This window comes from Acanthopagrus latus, chromosome 5 (genome assembly GCF_904848185.1).
Source record: "Acanthopagrus latus isolate v.2019 chromosome 5, fAcaLat1.1, whole genome shotgun sequence".
Taxonomy (NCBI): Eukaryota; Metazoa; Chordata; class Actinopteri; order Spariformes; family Sparidae; genus Acanthopagrus; species Acanthopagrus latus.
The window spans coordinates 1277896-1299503 of NC_051043.1; the positions used below are offsets into that span (position 1 = coordinate 1277896).

Sequence of the window (21608 nt, forward strand, 5' to 3'; positions counted from 1 at the left end):
CACAGCACTTTTACTTCATTCTTCTTTGCAAAACTGCTCAAGCTCTGTCAGGCTGCACAGGGATCAGAAGTAAACAGCCCTTTTTCAGTCCAGCCACAGATGTATTGGATTGAGGTCTGGGCTTTGACTGGGCCATTCCAGAACATTCACCTTGTTGTCTTTAAACCATTTCTGTGTAGCTTTGGCTGTATGCTTCGGCTCATTGGGACAGCATCTGCTGTATGCAGAGTCTCTCAGCTGCTAAAGCATCAGTTTCTTTAGAGTAGTAAAAGGTTGCATTACATCAGGCACACGATCATCCACTCAGAGTCAGAGAACTGATTTGATTTTGCTGTCATTTTGTGTTACATCAGGTTTTGTCTGTTTTATTTTTCTCTGTCAGATGGTGAAGAGACCTCGTAAGGTGGCGGTCCACTCACTGAAGCAACCCCCCTCCCCAGGCGGAGACAGTCATGAATACGCCCCATCCACCCACTATTATGATGCTGACAATGACAATGACTGGTACCACACTGAAGGCCGCGATCACACCTCTGACAGCAAAGCATACCTGGATCCCGAGTACAGGGGAGGACGGGACTCCAACCAGAGAGGAAGGAACCGAGGAAGGAGCAGGGAAAGAAGCTCACCCAGCCCAGACAGATCCAGAAGGGAGGGTAGCCGTGGACGAGCATTGGACAGCAGCACTGAACATCAGAGGTACCACAGCCAAGGGCGTAGCCCCGGGGACAGCTGCCGCACGGAGGACAAGTATGAGCAAGGAGGACGAGGAAGAGGAGCGAGGTATAGGAGCAGGGACCATCTCAATGACAACCCTCCATCCCCAGAACCCTCCAGAGAGCTTGAGCCCCTGGAGAAACCTGTCAACGTCCTGCTGGTGAAGAATAGACCCAGTGAAGGTAAAACACAGCAGCTACCTTAAAGTACTGCCCATGAACCTGTCCAAGCGCAGGCTACATTGCTGGGCTGTTATATTGGATTGTACAGGGGTTCATATTTGTCTTGTCTTGTTGTTTTAGCCATGCCAGCAGTTAAAGCTGCATGATTTGTAATTGATTTTTCAATACAAAGAAAATTGATTGCCAATTATTTTGATAATTCATGAGTTTTTTCATAAGTAATTTAAAAAAATATGAATTAATCATATGCTGGTTCCAGCTTCCAGGATATGAGGATTTGTGGTTTTGTCTTTCATATTAATCTTTTCACTTTGATTGGGGGATCAACTTACAGCTGAGCTAAGTTAACCACCATCAAAACATTGTGGCAGAGAGGTATTTAACCTAGTGTAGCATTCAGTTAATGAGAGAAAGACACTACGGACTAGGGTAATGTAATCACATGTGAATCAGCTAACATATGATACACCTCATTGTTTAATCATTTAATGATCATCATAAGTAGTTGCTGTGGCAATTTAATTTTATTAAGGTGACAATGGCTGTATGGGTTGTGTTGGGCCTTGCATTACATGAGGCACAATCAAGTAGTGTTCATGCAACATTAAAATTAAACTCTTGCCAAAAAGCAACCTAGGCTTTATTTGTGATTGAATATGAGTCAAACCTTCATGTAAAAGTTTAGTTTAGTTTACCATAGTTTCGTTTTTGGGCAAGCTAATTTTCAATGGGGTGCAAGGGGCACTTTTACGCTAGCAATAAAATTGCTATTTTTAAAACAGTAAGAAGGCTCAACACAACATGAAACTTTGCTCGTAGTATCATCAGGGTGATGCGTATAAGCCTGTTAGGATCCCAGAGTACGACCTAACAGGTAGGAGGTCCACCATTACTCTCCTACCTGTTAGGTCGCACTCGGGGATCAACACTTTTTGTCTGCCACAATGGCGGCGTGCCGGAGATGTAGCAGCTAACATGAGTTGTTCAAAAACCTTATTTTTAGTGAAATCTGTGTACACAAACAATGTTCTCAGTGCTCGTGTTCATGTGTAGAGACCCTGGTGATACTACGAGCAAAGTGTTATGTTGTGTCGAGCCTTCTTACTGTTTTAAAAATAGTGATTTTGATGCTAGCGTAAGAGTGCCCCTGCACTCCATTGAAAATTAGCTTGCCCAAAAATGAAGGTTTGACTCATATATATTCACAAATAAAGCCTTGGTTGCTTTTTGGCGAGAGTTCCATTTTAAAGGGGAGTTTTAGGGTAAATTTGGCTATGAATAATAATCAATGATAATCAGGGATAATTACTCATTATGATAAATAATATGATCCAATTCACATTTGATCACCTCGGGGCACCACCCTTAAAGAAGGGAAAACATTGCAAATTTACTAAATCGGTCTCAAAAAAAGGTACTTAACTGTTTATAACCCTGATTAATAATTAACTTAATAACTGCAACCACATTTACCATAACAGCTTGTAATGGTTGAATGATTTTGGAGTTCTTGACAGTGCAGAGTTGGCAACATTCACTCTTATACACTTATACACTTAAAGTATTTTATTCAACTCAAAGATGAAAGCACACAATAATTACCATGTACTACATACAGGTGTGTGTGTGTGTGTGTGTGTGTGTGTGTGTGTGTGTGTGTGTGTGTGTGTGTGTGTGTGTGTGTGTGTGTTTGTATGACTAGATGCCATGCTATAGAAGATAGTTAATTGCATTCAGATTCAGAATACTTTATCAATCCCTGGAGGGGAAATTGTTTAAAATTGCATGCAGAGACCCTGAGTCTGTGTGAAACATCATTCGACTAGCGTATTAGTTCAGGGAAGGCTCCTCTTAAAGTCCCATATTATACTGTTTTTCATCAATTTCACACAGCTGTCAGAGGTCCAACAGCTCTGTATTCGATATGCATGACCCCAAACCCATCTGTGGTCCTGAATTTCAGCTGTCTAAAAGTCGCTCTACAGAGGTCTATTCAGAACAGTCTGTTTCTTTGCCTACACCTTTAAATGCTAATGGGCTCCATCTGTCAACGCCTACTTGGAGAGCCCTGCCTGCTAGTCACTCTCAGGGAGAGGATGCCCCTTGCGTTAGCAGTAGCATGCGCTAATGTTTACGGTGTGTAAACATTAGCACATGCTACTGTATAATAGAATCTGTCTGTATAATGTTAGTTTGTTCGTATGTGTTGTTACATTTACTACCATGAAGCTAATGGCTAACAGCTTGCGAAAGCTGTGTTTGTCTCCAACACAGTCTCCAAACTCTTGGACACTGTTAGCATCATCTCTGTCTCCAGTCTGCACGTTTCCAGACTTTTTACTGTGACAACCAAGCCCCATCGTAATATCATTAACATCAAACTCGCTTTAAACACCATTGCATAGCGGACGAAAGCAGAGCTAACTAGTTAGCTAGTTTCCAGCTATACTATAGCTACAGCTAACTATACTCGTAGGCAACTATATATAACGTTACTATTAAACCGCAGCAACACTTTTCAGTGGCTCGTGTGCAGTTGCTGGGTCCAGTATGGTTGGGACTGATCCTTTTACGAGGGTCTGTGTCGAGGCAAAGCCAGCTTTGTACTGACCCTCGTTACTGAAGCAGCCCGATGTGAAGCGATTAGCACACACACACACAAGCTAACACGAACCGCAGCTGACACTTTGTCTTCAAATATGAAACGCAACCACTGTCTCTTCTGTTGTTCTGTAGCTGGGACAGTATATAGGCACTTTTGTTGATTTTTACAACCAACAACAGAGCTATTTGCGTGTCTAGCTTTGAGCGACGATATTGTGAAACACTGCTACCTCACCGCAGGACACACCGAACTTCACCTCGGAGATGAACACCCACCTTTCAGATATCTCCTATCACTGCGCAGAGGGGGTCAGCCTATGATAATGACTCCTTTCATTACGTAACGAAAGGAGCTGAATCTGAACAGCCTGTAGGAGTGCCGTGTTACCAGTGGTTGCGCTGCAGAGACCATGCAGGAATCACTTGCTTTCCTCATTCTGGGAGTTGGCAGGCTCAGGGAGGACCAGCTTATATATGTAGAGACCAGAGTAAACCTGTTTTTTATGATATGGGACCTTTAATGATGATGATATGGATTGATGTTTTCACTTTACATCGATTATATTAGACCACTGATCATTGATTTGATATATCAGTCCATAATAATGGATCATCCTTCATAAAATCAGAAATTGATAGCAAAATAATAGCAACATCATCAAATCTTTTTCATCTTGGCATAAAATATTCTGTCAGAGTCAACTACTAAACCATTACTAGCGTCTGGTAAAGTGCCAAGCTGTGGAGGCAACCATTTAAATCTCAGTAACATCTACATATCAAAGACACTTTGCCCTAGGTGTCTTTCTAACGCAGCAGTTAAAAACAATGACACCCACTTGTATACACGTCAAGTTTTATCTTAATTCTACATTACGGGGTGTACCAGTGGCTCAGTTGGTAGAGCCGGCGTCACATGTAAAGAGACTGTGTCGTCGCTGCAGTGGCCCAGGGTTAAATTCTGCCCTGTGGCCCTTTGCTCCTGTTTCCTGTCACCTCTGCATGCTGTCCTTTCAGTAAAGCCATTAAAATGCCCAAACATTATTTTAAATGTCTACATTCTTACAAAATTCCATTATGATTGTTGGCTAAGTTGTAGTGTAACTTCCCCACTATGGTTGAACATTTGGTTAATCAGCATTTCAATTCAGATTACTGATGCAATGGCCTTGACATAAAACACAGGGATTATCATATCGTTTCATCCCATTGTGTATCAGTAGAGAGAGCTCTGTCATAATCTGTTTGTCTGTAACAACAAATGAAACTAAGATCAAATGGTTCAATAAAAAAGTAACTAACAAGTATGTAAAATTATGAAATCTGCTCTTCTTGCTGAAACTGATTCGCTAGTTACAGTTTAGGTAAATGTTTATGAGTCATCTATACATCAGAAAACAAATAGTTTGGTTGAAATATGGTGTAAAATCAGTCTTTGAATTTGCACTAACCACTGTGATGCTGTGTCCTTGTGCTGGTGAGAAAGCTGACATCCAGATATCCATATCATCTGCTGTACAGCTCTGCATTTTCGGCCTGTTTTGTCAAATAAGAAAAATTCAACCTAAAATATGTATGGTCGGCTCCAGCAGGACTTTGCAGTAACTGTGGTGTGTTGTATGTTCTTTTGTGTTTTTGTAGAGTATGGTCTACGTCTGGGAAGTCAGATCTTCATCAAACAGATGACCAGCACGGGCCTGGCGGCCATGGATGGGAACCTGCAGGAGGGAGACATTATTCTCAAGGTACACATACATTTATTTGTTTACAGTGCAGTCACACAATCGCAACCATCACAGTTAAGTCATCTAGCTGAGTGTTCCCAACCAAATGTCAAAGGGTTCCTAAGATATATATAAGGCAGGGGTGTCAAACATACGGCCTGAACCAGGACCGAATATTTAGTGTGAATATTTAGAGGAAGAGATTCCCATATCACAATGAAGTGCACTTCTCCCGTCTGTCCACTGGGGCGTTGCTGTCCTTGGGAGTGTCCCTGCTGGAAAAGCCAGTATTAGCTGGTAGCTGTTCACCTGCTTGAACAGTTTGAGCTGGGTTTTTGACAGCTGCTAGACCAGCTACCAACTACTACTGGTGACACCTGCTACCATCTCAGATTTTCACTAGTTATTCACCAGCTCATATTACTAGTTACTAGCTGTTAGTACTAGTTACCAGCTCCTCTTTGTTGCTTAGATGTACATCTGTAGAGATTCACACGCTTGTTGGAGCTACTTTTGGTTTACAGTTGGTTACAAATGAAGTGCTGTCCCTACCCTAAAATTATCTTGCACATGCATTCTTTGATGATGATGGAGGACCTTGCCATAGGCAGAAGTGATAACTAAGTGGCTTGGGAAAAAAATCATCAAAATTTTGCGTCCATGGCCAAGAAACTTGCCAGACCTTAATCCAATTGAGATCTTGTGGTCAATGCTCAAGAGGCAGGTGAACAAAGTAAAACCCACAAATTCTGACAAACTCCAAGCATTGATAATGAAAGAATGGGCTGCCATCAGGATCTGGCCTAGAAGTTGATTGACAACATGCCAGGGTGAATTGCAGAGGTCTTGAAAAAAGGGTCAACCCTGCAAATATTTACTCTTTATATAAGCTTTATGTAATTGTCAATAAAAGCCTATGACAGTTATGACTAATTGTGATTATACTTTAGTATGCCATAGTAACATCTGACACAAAGTTCTAAAAAACTGAAGTAGCAAACCAATACTTGTGTCATTCTCAAAACTTTTTGGCCATGGCTGTACACAGAATATACATTGATCAACCAAAACATTAAACCATTTAAGTAATATAACATGATCTTGTTACAATGAAATGTTTGCCCCTCAAACAGGACAATACAACCTGCTACTCAGTAAAAAAAAAACTGCTCAGGAAAGGCTCAAGACACATGACAAAGAACCTGAGGTGCTTTGGAATGTGCCATAACTAGAGCAGAACCATTGGATAACAATGTGCGTGTGTGTGCACAGATCAATGGGACAGTGACGGAGAACCTCTCTCTGCATGATGCTGGAAAGCTGATAGAGAAGTCAAGAGGGAAGCTGCAGCTTGTGGTCCAGAGAGACCGACGCCAGATCCTTGTACGCATCCCCCCCCTTGCAGACTCTGATTCTGATAATGACGGTGAGTCACTGAATGCAGTTTTGGTACTCTGGATGGTTAATGGTTGTTTTACATCAAACAGATGAAAAACAAATGGCCTGTCTGGGCTTTAATATTTAGCTTCCATTCAAAAATGGTTTTATGAATTATTCTCCTTATCCTTGTTCTATTACTTAATGATAATTACATAATGGGATCTACAAAGTGTTTTATTCAAATTCACACAAATCAATATATATGTGACCTCATATTACTGAGCATAGAGTACACATGGACTGCTGCATGTTGATCTAACCAGGTGACCTAACTGAGGAAGTCTGGCTGTTGGAAACAGATTTGACATGCTTTGATAAATTGTACATATATAATATTACAGTGCATGATTTTGGGCCCCTGCTCTGAGTTCTCAAAGGTTGAGGTGTGCCATAAACATAATTATAGATCTGAGGTCAAAGGGTAAATAGAATTCATCCCTTAAGCTTATGGACAGTATAAATAGTGATGTAACAATAAACGTTATTTTGCAACATCACGATAAAAAAATATTGAAATACTGTCATGGGACTGTGACAATATCTACCAACATATCATGTGGTTCTTTTGCTTGTAAAGTTCATGGATCTTACCAGGCAAATCGGTATAAATGCATTCTATTGGATCTCATTGTCATCGTATTGTTACATCTGAAGAGATCAGGCACATACTGCTCGAAAAGACAGACTCGATCTCATAAGACCTGCCCTGCTCCACCTCTTGATTGTGTAGCTTCATTGGGTGTGTTCTCTATGCTTGAGTCAAACTGCAGAGTGGCCTGGCTGCTGTATTGTTTTTCAATTGTACATCGTCCAATCATTCATTGCCAAAAACAATTCACGGTTACTTAATGCCCATGCTTAGCTCATGGCCAGCTATTGTAACGTTAGATTTTGGCATCATTACGTTCCAAATAGTGAGTAATTCCATTGCTATTTAAATTTTTACTTTTAAAACAGCAATTGATACATCAAAATTCCCAGCCCCTTTAGTTACTGTTGCTAAGTTGAAAAAGCTTAACAATGAGAAATTTGGCAACACTGGCCATGTGCAGCAGTGTTGATTCGATTTTTGTTTCTGTCTATACTGAATTGCAGCTTCAAGAAGCAGAAAACAAGTCCTAAATTATGCAATCAAAGGATAGATTCACTGCCTTAAATTTTATGAACAAGGCAAAACAAATTATTTCCATGTCATTCAGGTCACAACTAAAACGAGAGAGGCATTGATATTTTCTGGCTTCAATAATTTGTGTAATCTTTAAGATATGTCAGCAGTCAACCTAACTCTCTTTTTTGCCGAATGTTTAAAACATTTTAGGGATGATTAACTTCAGTTATCCATTATGCCTTGGCTAGCTGTGAAGATGGTGTCCATGAAGATAGTAGAGTCATTATGATGTGACTTGACATCATAATGTTAACTTTGATTGATATTAATTAATAAATAAATGCATGAAGGCAAAAGAATGAAGTAGTTGCTATATAAAAACTGATGATTATTTTATCATTGCTTTGTAATTTGCTTTAAGTACATAATTGATTCATTTGATGCACTTGAGCCTCTATACAAACACATTATGATGAATGGAAGGATTTATATCTAAAGCAAAGTGTCCTGGCATTATTTCAACTGTTTCTTAGACATACAACATACAAATGTTAAAAATATCTGGCATTCAAATAGCTGAAAATACTATCTGCAACTAAGCAGTCTTAAGTTTCTGCTTGCAGCTGCTCAGCCACTGTGACTCACTTAAGAAAAGAAGGAGGTGACCAGCAGGTCAGGATTTAATTAGCCCCTTACTGTGTATGGAGGACTAAACATGACTTAAGTATAAATATACAAATAATAAACAAATAAATAAATAAATGATGAAATAAATAAATAAATGATGAAATAAATGCATGAATAAATGTATGAATAGATACAGGAATAAATCAATAAATGCATAGATAAATAAATACAGGAATAAATCAATAAATGCAAGAATAAATGTATAAATAAACACAGGAATAAATAAATAAATAAATAAATAGATACAGGAAGAAATCCATAAATGCATAAATATATAAATAAATACAGGAATAAATGAATAAGTAAATAAATAAATACATGAATAAGTAAATAAATGATTTGTATTTATTTCTACATTTCTGTATTTCTGTGTCCATATATTATTGAGGTAGGATGTCCTAACTTCAGTCAACAGCATGATTGATCAAATCTGAGAGCCAGACAAAAGCAAACAACTCACGATCCCAGGCCTTGCTCCCTGTAACGTTGCACACCAGCTGCAGTTTGTGTAATGGCCTCGACCAGTGTGACAGTTTAACTTGCATTCATTTTAACTGGCGAGGGTCCCAGATGTGCTGGTGGTGTGGTTTGAGAATCCCCGTCTGGAGAGGGGTCCTCGGCCATGTCCGCAAACCAGGAAAAAAATTCTGCTCATCGATCCAAGTCATGGATATGTGCATTCATTTTGACATGGCTTGAACATTGTCCAAAAGTGCATGTTATCAGTCTTTTATCTTAGTTGTGAATGTTTGTACTCTCAAACAATTCCTGGGTGGAACAGCCTGAGGCATTTGTTCATGCTGAGCTGCTCGAGAGCAGCGTGGAGACCGCAGCGTCCAGGTTTACTTGTGACACTGCATTTTCGTTGCAAAAAAGTCACATATATCTTAGCAGAAAGTTGAAAAATGTTGCGTTTACTTCACACAAGAACAGCCATTTTTCCCTGTTGCCATGGGAACGTTATGAAGTGAGGTAATTACGTGACGTGAACATCATCGAAATGCTGGAAAACCCCGCGATGAAGCCCACAAATCAGTCCCATTTGCCAACAAAAAAATCATACTAGTTTCAAAAACCTTACAGTTGTAAGTATATTAGTAGTATGTAAATTTATTTTTACAGAAGTTGTAGCATATTACTTTTATACTTTTGTAAAACTACAGAACTTGTTAAACTCATCAATGTTTTGTAAGTTTGAGCCACATGTTTATTAAGGTCTGAAATAAAACAAGATGAGAACTGAAATATTCCCAGCACTTTCTGTGATGTAGTATGCTTGCTTATCATCTCTCTGTAAAAGCAAGAAATCTCTGTCTGTGTGTCTGTCTGTGTGTGTGTCTGTCTGTGTGTGTGTGCCTCAAATATCTCTGCAGATCAGGATCAGTCTGATCTGAGAGTTTCAACATGGCTGCTGTGTGGTTCAAGGGTGTACAACGTCGTGCAACGTTTGTTTGGACTACAATGATACTGTTAATAAATTATTTCATAAATGCTTTACCAATTCCGCTAGCATTATCAACTATAGCCACCATAGTCATGTGTGCACCAGAGCCAATCACTGCAGAGCTCAAGCCCCCAACATACCTTAAGAAACAAGCAGATTTATACCTGCAGCGGTGCGAGCTGGACCGGGATTTTGCCGGTGGTTCGGTCCCGTTCTGTGCATCTGAACTGACTGTTGTGGATTAATGAGACTAAATGAGACCGAGTCTGTTCCGGTCTGAGGAGATCCAGATACACCAGGACAACAAAGTGGAATCGGAATCTCTGGATGTTGGTGTGTAGCTAGCTGCTAGCCCACCCCCACACGGCCCACCTCCCGACGCACCGGCAGGTCCAAAACCGGACTTAGGGTAAATAATGTCTGCCATGCTTTTTCGTGAACATTGCTGTCATGTTTGCTTTGTGTCTGGTGCAAGAAGAAATGGTAAAAATGGGCTTTGTCGCGAAAGTGTCCAAGCAGCAAGTTTGGTTGCTGAGGAGCAGGGGAAGTTGTGTGAGGGACGCTGGTGGAGATACAGACAGCGACAGAGATGGAGAGTTTTGAGAGTTGAGAGATTTGTGACATATAGCGTGTTTGGAGTGTATAGTTAGTATGTTATATAGTGTTTAGTGTGGAGTGTAGTCGTTTTTTTGTGTTTTTGAGTAAAAATAATGAGGAGACTGCTGAATGTGGAACAGGCAGGAATGAGCTGAGGAGTCCTGAGCCTGAGCCAACAATTTAGATTTGCATTGTAACTAATGCAGTTGGTTCATGAAACATATTTGTGGTTTTCACAGTAAAAAATCTAACATTTTCTTACTGTGATTTTGTTATTTTGTGATTTAGGTACAAAATCAATATACAGTATTACATTCAAGATGCAATGCATGCCCTATGTGCGCTCTCACAAAGTACCAAGAGTGAGCCACAGTTGTTCCAAAAGGAAAGAAAACAGTAATGTCAGTAATGTATCACTTTATTTTAGCTGTCACAGCCTTCACAAAAGTTGTCCCACACACGTGGTGTAATACCACATGCAGCATGCAGTTCACTCAGTCTGAAAGGGAAACAGATGTCAGATTTTGGCAAACCAGTAAGCTGTTTTACACCTCTGCAGCGGCTCCCTTGGCACATGAAAATTAATCCTTTTTTGTCTAAATCACTCCTTTAGGCCTATGAGTAATTGAAAGAGCCTGAGTTAACAGCATTGTATTTTTTGCTCAAGCCCCGGGGTTCATTGCTGAGGATAAAAAAAGGATTAACTCACTCGCGTGGACTAAAATAAAATGTAACCTGTCCCGTGTTAGTTGTTATATACATATATATATATATATATATATATATATATATATATATATATATATATATGTTTGGTACATTTTGCCACAGCTGACTGACGTCAAGCTGCGTTTTCACACCGACTTGGCTTCAGCTTAATAACGATATATGTGGTTTGGAACGATGGCTTTAAGTAACCATTTGAATGCAGTGTGGAAAGAAAGAAATCCTTGATGGTAACAGGCATCACAGTTAACCTGGACACTGCGCTACAGCGAGCAGCTAACTGCTAACATAACAGCTAACTGCGGTCTCCACGCTGCTCTCGAGCAACTCGGCATGAACAAATGCCTCAGGCTGATCCACCCATGAGTTGTTTGAGAGTTCAGACATTCACAACAAAGATCTAAGACTGATAACATGCACTTTTGGACAATGTCGGACAGGCATCAACACAGTCACCTACACTGTCACTGTGGGCTCTGTAGCGCTTGTCTAACAGTGGTTTGCCGGTCGCAGCCTCCGACATCTCTGTGTGGAATAGTAGTGTTCAAGCCACATCAAAATGAATGCACATATACATGACTTGGATCGATGAGCATATTCCATATTTATTATCTGTATTTAAAATCTACGTTTAAAAAACAAAAAAAACAAACAAACAAACCAAAAAAATGCTGTTAATTTTGCACTATTTCATGTAAATATGTATTTATGTCTATTTCTTCCCCTAAAGCTAAAACTAATCATTTTGATTTGAAAGTGCTCACCTTGACAAGCAGAAGCGATCCCTGTAATCACTCAAAAGGGCAATCTTTGTCTGTGTTTTCTCTTCCAGATAATATGTCATACTTTTAGATGAAGGACCTCCCAAGACACAGCATGTGTAACAATCTGTTGCCTTTCTCTAAGTTGTAAAACACAACCTGACTGTTGTTGTAAAGCTTTTACACCTTTGACATTTCCCTTTATACTGCTTAAATCTTTTAACTTATAAATACATGATTCACTTTCCTGAATAAATAAACACATTATAATCACTATGTACTTTGAATTGTGTGATTCATTATGTGCCAGTGGAAAGAGTTGGTTTGCTGTCTTAAGATTTATTGTCAAATATCTAAAAATGTAATCATGACATTGCAAAGGGTGATGATTTGTTTTGTGAATACAGAATGTTGCATGACCTGGCACTTAAAGTGGGTAAGATGTTTGTTGAATTTTCAATGTAATAACATATTAATGATTTGTCTTAACAGTGTAGGAACTCGCCGTTGTCTGTCCAGGTGGTCTGTCTGATCTCCCATCACCTTCCTGTTGTCTCTTGCTGCTTTGCCATTTCACCTAAACACACACCACACACCACACACACACACACACACACACACACACACACACACACACACACACCTGTATATTGTACATGTTAGTTACACTGTTATGCTCACACATCTCACTGCACTGACAGTCACTTCAGTTCACTGATGGCTGAGACCTAGAGGTTCCGAGGACCTTATTCTCAGGGTCCCGTCGATTTTCCCAAACATTTTAGTGGTAACACAGGTAAATCAGTACATGGTGATAACCAAGAAACATATTATACATTTCCATGACACTACCTTCAAGTTACCACATTAATTTCCTACATTTCTTGAAAACTACCCCAATATTATTTGATAATTGTTACGGTTGCGAGTTTGAACGCGGACCCAGGAGCAAACACTGAGACGGGTGTAATGGATGAAAGGAATTTATTGATCTTGTTCAGGTGAAAAGTAAGCAGGTGTTGGCTCTGATGAGTGACAACCTGATGGTGCAGCTGGGGCTCACAGCACGAGATGGAGGAGGTAGAGGCTGGAGCACTGCTGAGTGGCAATGCAGGTGGAGCTGCTTAGGTGGACTAGGCTGGGCGGCAGTGTGGCTGTGGAGCTGGAGCTTGAAGGTTGCACTGGTTCTGGAAATGATGAGGAGAGCATGCGTTATCTAAATGGTTTAACGGGAGGATCACTGGAACTAGAAAAACTAGAGAACTTTGCAAGCGGTTCAGCCATTAATATCACTAGAGAAAATGTAAACAATCTGGCAGCAAGTGGAGGGAAGACCGGTGTACTCAGGCTGAGGCTGATGAGTAGATGAGGAGCTTCTGCCACCAGGAAAGTCACATCCAGCATCTGGAAGAACAAACACCTCAAGCACACACGTGCCAAAAACACAAAGACCATGATTATCACAGTAACAATATCCTGCTATTTTTCCATAAGCAGTTAAGACTAGTACAACACAGGTATTGCATTGTATTGAAATTTGAATATTGTTAAGATGCCAGTACATATAAGATATCATAAAGGGGCAAGTAATCCAAAATAAGAATTTTAATGTTTACATTCTTAGTGAGGTAATGTTTCAAATTCATAAGTATTTATTTTTGACATCTTCATTTTTGACACCTTAATGAACAAGCTGTTCTCATAGGAAAATACGGTCCCCAGAAGTCTGTTGAACCTAGAAAAATGCCAGAATCTGCCAAATATAAACAAAGCTTTATGAAATGTCCATTTCATTATTATCATTATTATCATTATTATTATTATTATTATTACTATTATTATTATTATTAGTAGTAGTAGTAGTAGTAGTAGTAGTAGTAGTAGTAGTAGTAGTAGTAGTAGTAGTAGTAGTAGTAGTAGTAGTATTCAGTCATGAAAATAAAGAGAGTGTGTTTATCTTGTTTGTTCGGGCATAAAATGTCTTCCCCAAAACCTACATAACTACTTTAATGAATAACTAGCATCACTACAACTGAACATGGCAGTAATGGCCTCAATGCAAGATGGCGGAACACACAACTTGGTCGCTGGATTCACCTATAGGCATCTATCTTTAGCCCAATTTGTTCAGCTGCTTGTTTGATATGTGTTTTTAATTCTGGCCAGGAAAGGTCAAGGGGTCTCCAGGAACACTAGGCTTGATTCTGTGGGGAACAGGAACACCCAAATCTGTCCTGTAGTTGTGAAGACATCTTGCTGTTGACTAGAGTGTTTGATTGCCTCACCAGTAGTTAGACTGGCCCACATCACCTGAGAACTTTGTGTTCCTCTAGAGGGCAGACAGATAGAATACTCACTATTGATTGGTTTGCTGTAAAGGCTGTTTTTCTGAGTATTTTACATCAACACACCATCCAAATTTGGTGCTGTGACAGAAATCTGAATGATGGATGTTGCTTCTGACCTGCCCATAACAGGTTTGACAAAATATCCTCCCATTTTATTTTCTCCTTCTGTTTGTCATCTCACATCATCTGTCTCCTTCTCTCTTCCATTTCAGTGTCTCACTCCTGTTGTGTCTCACTCCATCACCTCTGTACAACCCTGCATGCAAAAGTGTCTCTAACACTAATCAAACCAATTAACATGTACTAGATAGATTGTACCTGGTGAAACATGGCTGTCCCTTTTTGGCTTCTAACTGCAGTTAAATTAAAGGTAAAAATGATGTGCTTGAAGCCATTAAGGAATGTGACAGAGTTGTTGGCTGTTCAAGGGGTCTATCATGACGTGTTGCTTTCAGAGAGACAGATGTAATGCCAGTGTTCTCTCTCTTTTATGTGGTACCCTGGCTAGTCATCTCACACCTAAGTCCTCATATGTTTCTTTTTTTCTGGTTTCTTGGTGTATTAGTTTCTGTTAAAGCTTCATCCTTCTTCTGTCTCTTCAGAGCAGTCTATTGAGTGCCACACTCAGTAATAATAGCAGCCAAATCAAAGACTCACATGGCCACACATGTTCAATTCAAATGATTTTTTTTTTTTTTTTTTTAATCAGGACTGTTGGACTGAATGAAGGCCAAGTGGTCTCTGTGGACAACAGGGCTGTGTGTAAGAGCATTCAACCAGCCTGTTTCTCTATTATAAAGCAGGATGGATGATCCTATGAGGCCAGAGGCAAGGAGCATCCATAATGCTGGTTCCATGAATCTGTAAAGCACTAAAGCTTTAAAGCGGTTCAATAATTTGAATCTTTAAGGCCTCAGTATTTATTTTGTTCACAAATGTGGTTGCATGATGCATCGTCCAATGATGTGTTTGAAAGCAAATCAATGGCTGCCTGGGGAGAAGGAAAATAATCTGTAAACTGGATGTTTTTACAAAAATCTATACAATTATGTTCTTGTAATTTTCTGGACAATAAATCTGTTATTAGTTGTCCTGATAATCTCTAATAACCTCCTGTCCAACGTGGTAATTAGCTGGTGTCGGGGCTTCCTGAGGCAACAATTTTGTACTGCTAGTGGTGGTGGTTGCACGTGTGCTGAGCACAGGGAGCTAGCTTGTCTGGCCTGTGTGTCTAACTGAAATGTCTGTCTGTCTGTCTTCTGTCTGTCAGACATGTCAGAGATGGAGTCATACCACTCATATTCTCCTCCAGAGGAGAGGAGGTCCCATCAGTCTGACCTGTCCTCCCACTCTTCTAATGAAAGAGACAACCCCAGGTAGGATGGATGGATCATACGCACGAATATTCAAGTATCAAAATTTACAAACTGACATCCATTTGGTTATAAGGATTAACTAAACTAAACTAAAAGTGACTTAACACTAACATTGCTTCAAGACTTGCTTTGACAGGACTGAATTTATTACAGTCCTATTTCTTTCCTAAAATATTTGTGAAGTTACACTATGTAATCTTTTACACCTCCTACATGATTAAGTGTACTCAGGCCGTAACCAGTTGCTCTTTCACCATGTAGTCCCTTCAGAGCCTCTCATCCTGTGTCTGTGTGCCTCCATATTGTCCACTAAGTGAGGTGTAATGTGTGTGTGTGTGTGTGTGTGTGTGTGTGTGTGTGTGTGTGTGTGTGTGTGTGTGTGTGTGTGTGTGTGTGTGTGTGTTTAACAGGGAAGAACCCATGACGACAGCCAAGATGTCTGCCATGGCATCCCCATTCAGAGTACCTGAAGAACCCCAAGCCTCAGCTGAGCTGGACAAAGACACACTGCACATTGAGGAGCCTCCAGGTTATCACTCACCACAGCATGGCAAATACCAGACACACAATCATATTTTAGCTTATCAGACTGAATAACAGACAACACATCAATTTGTGACTCAATAAAGACAGATATACCGTAACATCTTGAACTGCGCTGATTGATTTGTGGTCGTTTTGGGCCAGCAGAGATCAGCAGCGAGCACATTATCTGACACATTATCAGATAATAAAGCTCATATAGATGAGCTATTAGATAAGAAATTGCCTGCTTACACTTTCAGCTATCACAAATCGACACAAACACTTTTGTTGTTGTGTTTCAGTCAGTATCAACTCACCCCAATGCTGATGGAAATCCATGTTAAGTGTGTTTTATATATATAAAAAAAAAATATATATATATATATATATATATATATATATATATATATATATATATATATATATATATATATATATATATATATATATATATATATATATAAAATACCTTCATAGGTAATCCTCGTCTCCAGAAGCTCCCAAATGTATTTACACCCTTTTAAGGCTGATATCTTCATTGTAGCTGCTAAATGTAAAGAATCCTTTTTAAAGTGCTTGCATAAGCTTGACTGCTTGTTGAAGGTGTAAATACAGTGCCTTCACATACATATGGGATCTTGGGGCTTCTGGAGACTGTTTCTGTGGTTGTCCCCACCTTCCTCAGTTGTTTAGAAGAATGCTCCATTTTGGGGGTTTTCTGAGCTCTCAGTAAAAAGTGAAAAACAAAAGACACCATCCGTACATACCTGTTGGCTGCATGGCCAAGCCGGGGGGGTTCAACATGGAGTACCCAAAATGGTCATGAGATAAAAGCCAAGAGTCAGGACAAGAACCAGAACAGAGAAGACGTTGAGCTGAAAGAGCCCTAAATAGCCCAAAAGAGAAGAGCCGATGGTACGTGTGTTATCATCTAGGAACATGTTTTGGAAGAAAGAGGATCTATGGCACTCTTTTACTGATAAACAATTAATTCCTTTGTGAGAACAAGCTTCTACCTAAATAGGAGTCATTTGATTGATTTTACTAAATAATATTTTAATTAAACGCGCTGGCAAATTAGAAAGCTTACTTGTTCTGTCGACAATACATGCAACATATCATACAAACCAATGGAAGCACGAAGAACACAGAGTAGCAAGTAACAGGAAATAAACATGTTCTTCTCTGTAGTGTAGTATTATATAACAGTGAAGCACATCTAAAATAATAAATGAAAATAGAGCTCAAATCCTAAGTAAATCAGACTGGTAAACATCAAATACTCCCATCTTGTACTGGCATTTCCTTATACCATTGTGTTAGTAACACTGTTGTTTTATAGCATATTGGTATCCTGTAAATTAGCAGATTTTGAAGCAGAGTTAGAGTTTCATGATATCAAAATGATTACATGTTATGAAATGCAAGATATATATGTGCACGTTTATGTAGATAGGTATTGACCATTTCAGACGCTTAAGGTGAGGAAAGTAGAGGAGCAGGGTGAAACACACAGGAATGTTAGTCACCACACAATTTACAGTCCTAGAGAGGTCTAATGGTCCATCTGTGTGGATGTAATCAGTCTAAAGAGCAAACAAAGCTGTTATTCTCCCAGAGTTGGTGGGATAAGGTTGTATTTCTTAGGTCCTTGTCTTTCTTGATGTCCTTCCTTCTTAAGGTCAGAGGTCACTGGGATTGTGTGTGTGTCTGTGCAGGCAGAGATATGCCTTAGGATGAAAACATCACAACATTAGTGAAAGAGTATTGTTTTTTGTTTTTGTTTTTTTTAGATCAGTCTGCTACACTTCATTATACATCACTTCTGCAGACCTAACATGTTGTTGGCAGTTGTAAACATATAAGATGTTAACAACACTCCTCCTGATTTTATCTTCAGCAGCTGTAACAGCCACACCCAAGATTCTCCTCCGACCAAGTCCAGAAGATGAAAAAATATATGGGCAAGTTTTTCTTTTTCTATCATCACAGTTCCATATTCTTCAGTCTTTGTACTGTGTTGTTTTTCAATCCTTTCATATTTCATTCATAATCTCATGAAAACATTCACATGAGAACATAATGTACACAAGTTCCCCAGTGAATTAATGCTTTAACATCCCAGCATACATAAATCCACCCCAACCCACTTTAAATGTGTGATTAGTTTGCAGCAACATACTTGAACATGATGGGCCTCACATTGCAGTGAGTCTGCCTATTTTTTGTGATGCTCTCTGAAACACACAGGAATAGAAAGGTCATTTCACTAAGAATGTACAGCATGCTGCATGTGTCTGGGCACTGAATGCATTTGAAACAGATGAGATGTGTGCGAGCGGCAAGTTTACTAAGCTCCACAAACTCTCTTAGCTACTTTAGCTACTTTATCAATAAACAAATTAAACTCACATGTCATGAAGTTAGATAATCTTTTACCTATTTTATTTATTAAAGAGAAAAATGCAACCTGTACCTCTAACCATGTGAATAACCCTCACGCACCCAGACACTCTCATTCTCTCTACCGACTGGCAAGGCAGGACAGGGTCAACTCTCACTGCCGAGTGACAACAAGTGGTTACAGGTTCACTTTCATGCCATAGCAGTGTTAACATATTTAAACATGTTTTATTTTATATCAGGGAACATAAAACAATGTGACAAACGCATACCAAATCACTCATGAGGAAAGTGAGTTGTCACCACATATAAGGCAGAATAAGCCATACAAAGAAGGATGCAACCACATCTTTGTTTAGCAACAGAACACAAAGTGAGTTCAAGCATATCATTGCCAGCGAACATAAGGTAAAAAAAAAAAAAAAAAAAGTCACCATGGGTCAGTGGCAAAAGAAAGATCCTGGAGCATGAAACCACGACGGCCAGAAGCTGGGACAGCAAATGATGCCAGGTTAAAGTGGTAAAACCTGGTGAAAATAGATAAGGATGTCCAACCAGCTGCATCAAACACTTCCACTTCCTTCCAAGAATGTGCCTCGAAACAGTGCCCATAACTCAGCCATTCCCCTGGTAGAATGCACCACAATCCCGGAAGGGGGTCCATTCTCAAAGGGGGGTGTTAGATCCACTAACCAGTGGGCCAGACGCTGCCTTAAAACAGGCCTGCTCAATGTGGATACTCTATATCAGGGGTCACCAACCTTTAGTCTCGACGCAGAGACTCTTTCGCTTCTCCATTTTGTGTTTTGATTTTAGTTTTCGCGCTGCAGTCTTCATTGTGTGCGCCTGTGGCAGGGATGGAAATTAACTTTTTTGTCCACCTGCCACTGTGGCTAGTAAATTCTAAAATCTACCAGCCACTCAACATTTTTACCAGCCACTTTTATATTTAAGCGTCAATGTGTTCAGTACAATGCAGAGAAACATATTTTTCTTGTAAAAGACATGCACATAGTATTTCCCAATTAGTACTTGTTACCAGAGTTGGTTATTCATTAATTATGTGATACCATTGAATGATTACAGGGGTGAAACTGTCCAAGGGTCATCTACTAACCTGAGAAATAACAGGAAATGAAGTCTGAATAGACAAAGTGGTTCAAAATGAAGGTTAGATGGTTAGAAATTAATATCAATATTTCCCTGCAACTTATTTCATATGTTCAGTTGCACTGGACCCAAACAAAGGAATCAGAAATTGCATCATTAGGTGATTAGAAAGTAGTAATATATAGCAATATCTACTAGCAACTATACAATTTACTGTATTTAATTATTCCCTATGTTCAACTGTTACGATGTAACACCACATTTTAATTTACTTCCGTTCTTGTAAACTCCGACAGAAGAGTAGCCAGCTCAGCTGACCGGAGCGCGGAGTAATAATTAGTAGCGATGAAGTGAGGGGTCACTAGCTGAACGGCCAACTTAGTCTGGATTTTAATTTAAAATAGTTTTTATATAAATTACACAAGTCAAAGAAAATATGTTTTACCTATTTCGGCCATAAGTGGTCATATTGACCGCACATCATTTCGCAGGGTTTCATTGTTACATTGTTTGTGCTTCTTTCCGAATGTACTTGTAAGTTATTAGTAGTTGTATAGTTATATAGTAGTATAGTTGCATTATATAGCCTGGTTCCACCTCTGTGAAACAGCAGCGGAGCTGTTCAAGGTGCTGAAGTGACGCGACTCTGACTGTGTACCAGGGAAAGCCGAGGAAGAATGTCTGCATCCTGGGCACCGTGTACGCAGGTGTGGACACCTTTAGTGGGGCGAAGGCAAAACCAGAGTCTGTGATGTACTACAACAACACTGGGTACGGCGAGGACGTCCCAGATTAGATGCGATGGCGTACTCCGTCAAAGGCGGTACGGAAGATGTCCAGTGCTAGTCTTCTATAACACCCTCGACCTGGCTGAGTTCAGTGCCCACATCTTATTCAAGGAGCAGCAGCAGCAGGAGAGCCCGGAGGAAAGTCCTGCAGCAGCTGACAGAGGAGCTGAGGGCAGAATACATGGAGGGGAAACAGGCTGCAGCAGGTGGCACAAGGTGGGCAGCAGCGGAAGCGACCACCACTGCAGCAGCAGACACCGGACACTTGAAATGCCACAAGCCCGAGTGTGGTAACTGTGAGGAGAGCGGAGGATCTGCAGACTGTGACCAGTGATTGGGATTAACCTGCCACAGTGGCTGGTAAACTGATTGAATTCACCCGCCAGCACGTAAATTCACCCGCATGTGTCGGGTGCCAATTTCCATCCCTGGTGTGTGTTCACGTGTCTGCTATGGAAGCACTGCATTGGTTAGATCTGATTACGTAACTACAATGCTGCGCTTGCATTGGAGGAGATGATTCAGGTTGTCAATCACTCAATCAATCAATCAACCAATAAATAAATAAATAAATAAATAAAAATACAGCTCGGTGCTCACGTAAACAGCAAAACGGTGCATATACTACAGTTTCTGTCAGAGTCGCACTGATGCGACTGAATGTAACTTTCTATTCGCACCGGAAATAATCAGCTCACAAATGTGAGCAAAACAGTTGCACTGTCGAGCCCTGTATACTCTTCTGAAATAACAAATTTGCTCAGTTTTCTTATATATATATATTATATATGATTAATAATGATTAATGATGCTCATCTATGTGAAGACACGGATCACGTTAATGATTTATCACAATAATTATCAACAATGACAGGGAAACAGATGAAAAACAGATAATACCAATTTTCAATTTTCATTTTTAGAACAGACCTGAGGGTTTTTCATGTGGTCCTTGGAGCTACCTGATGCCCACAGGCACTGTGTTGATGACACCTGCTCTATATGATGCAAAAAGCCTGTCTGGAGTGCAGAAGGACTTTGTGTGGTAAGCATGGAAAAGCAGGGGTT

At 39.9% G+C, this 21608-nt stretch overlaps 1 protein-coding gene across 4 annotated transcripts in view; it reads left to right on the top strand.

Moving 5' to 3' along the window:
- Positions 1-21608, top strand: part of LOC119019399 (tight junction protein ZO-2-like) — a 128606-nt gene that overhangs the window by 77448 nt on the left and 29550 nt on the right. For 3 of the 4 annotated variants that reach the window (XM_037097934.1, XM_037097938.1, XM_037097937.1), the window contains 6 exons: positions 383-899; positions 5145-5248; positions 6500-6653; positions 15609-15714; positions 16125-16243; positions 18140-18203. In XM_037097934.1, the coding sequence (XP_036953829.1) occupies positions 383-899; positions 5145-5248; positions 6500-6653; positions 15609-15714; positions 16125-16243; positions 18140-18203 (1064 nt within the window). The remainder of the gene's footprint in view (positions 1-382; positions 900-5144; positions 5249-6499; positions 6654-15608; positions 15715-16124; positions 16244-18139; positions 18204-21608) is intronic. The other variant, XM_037097936.1, reaches the window with a different exon arrangement.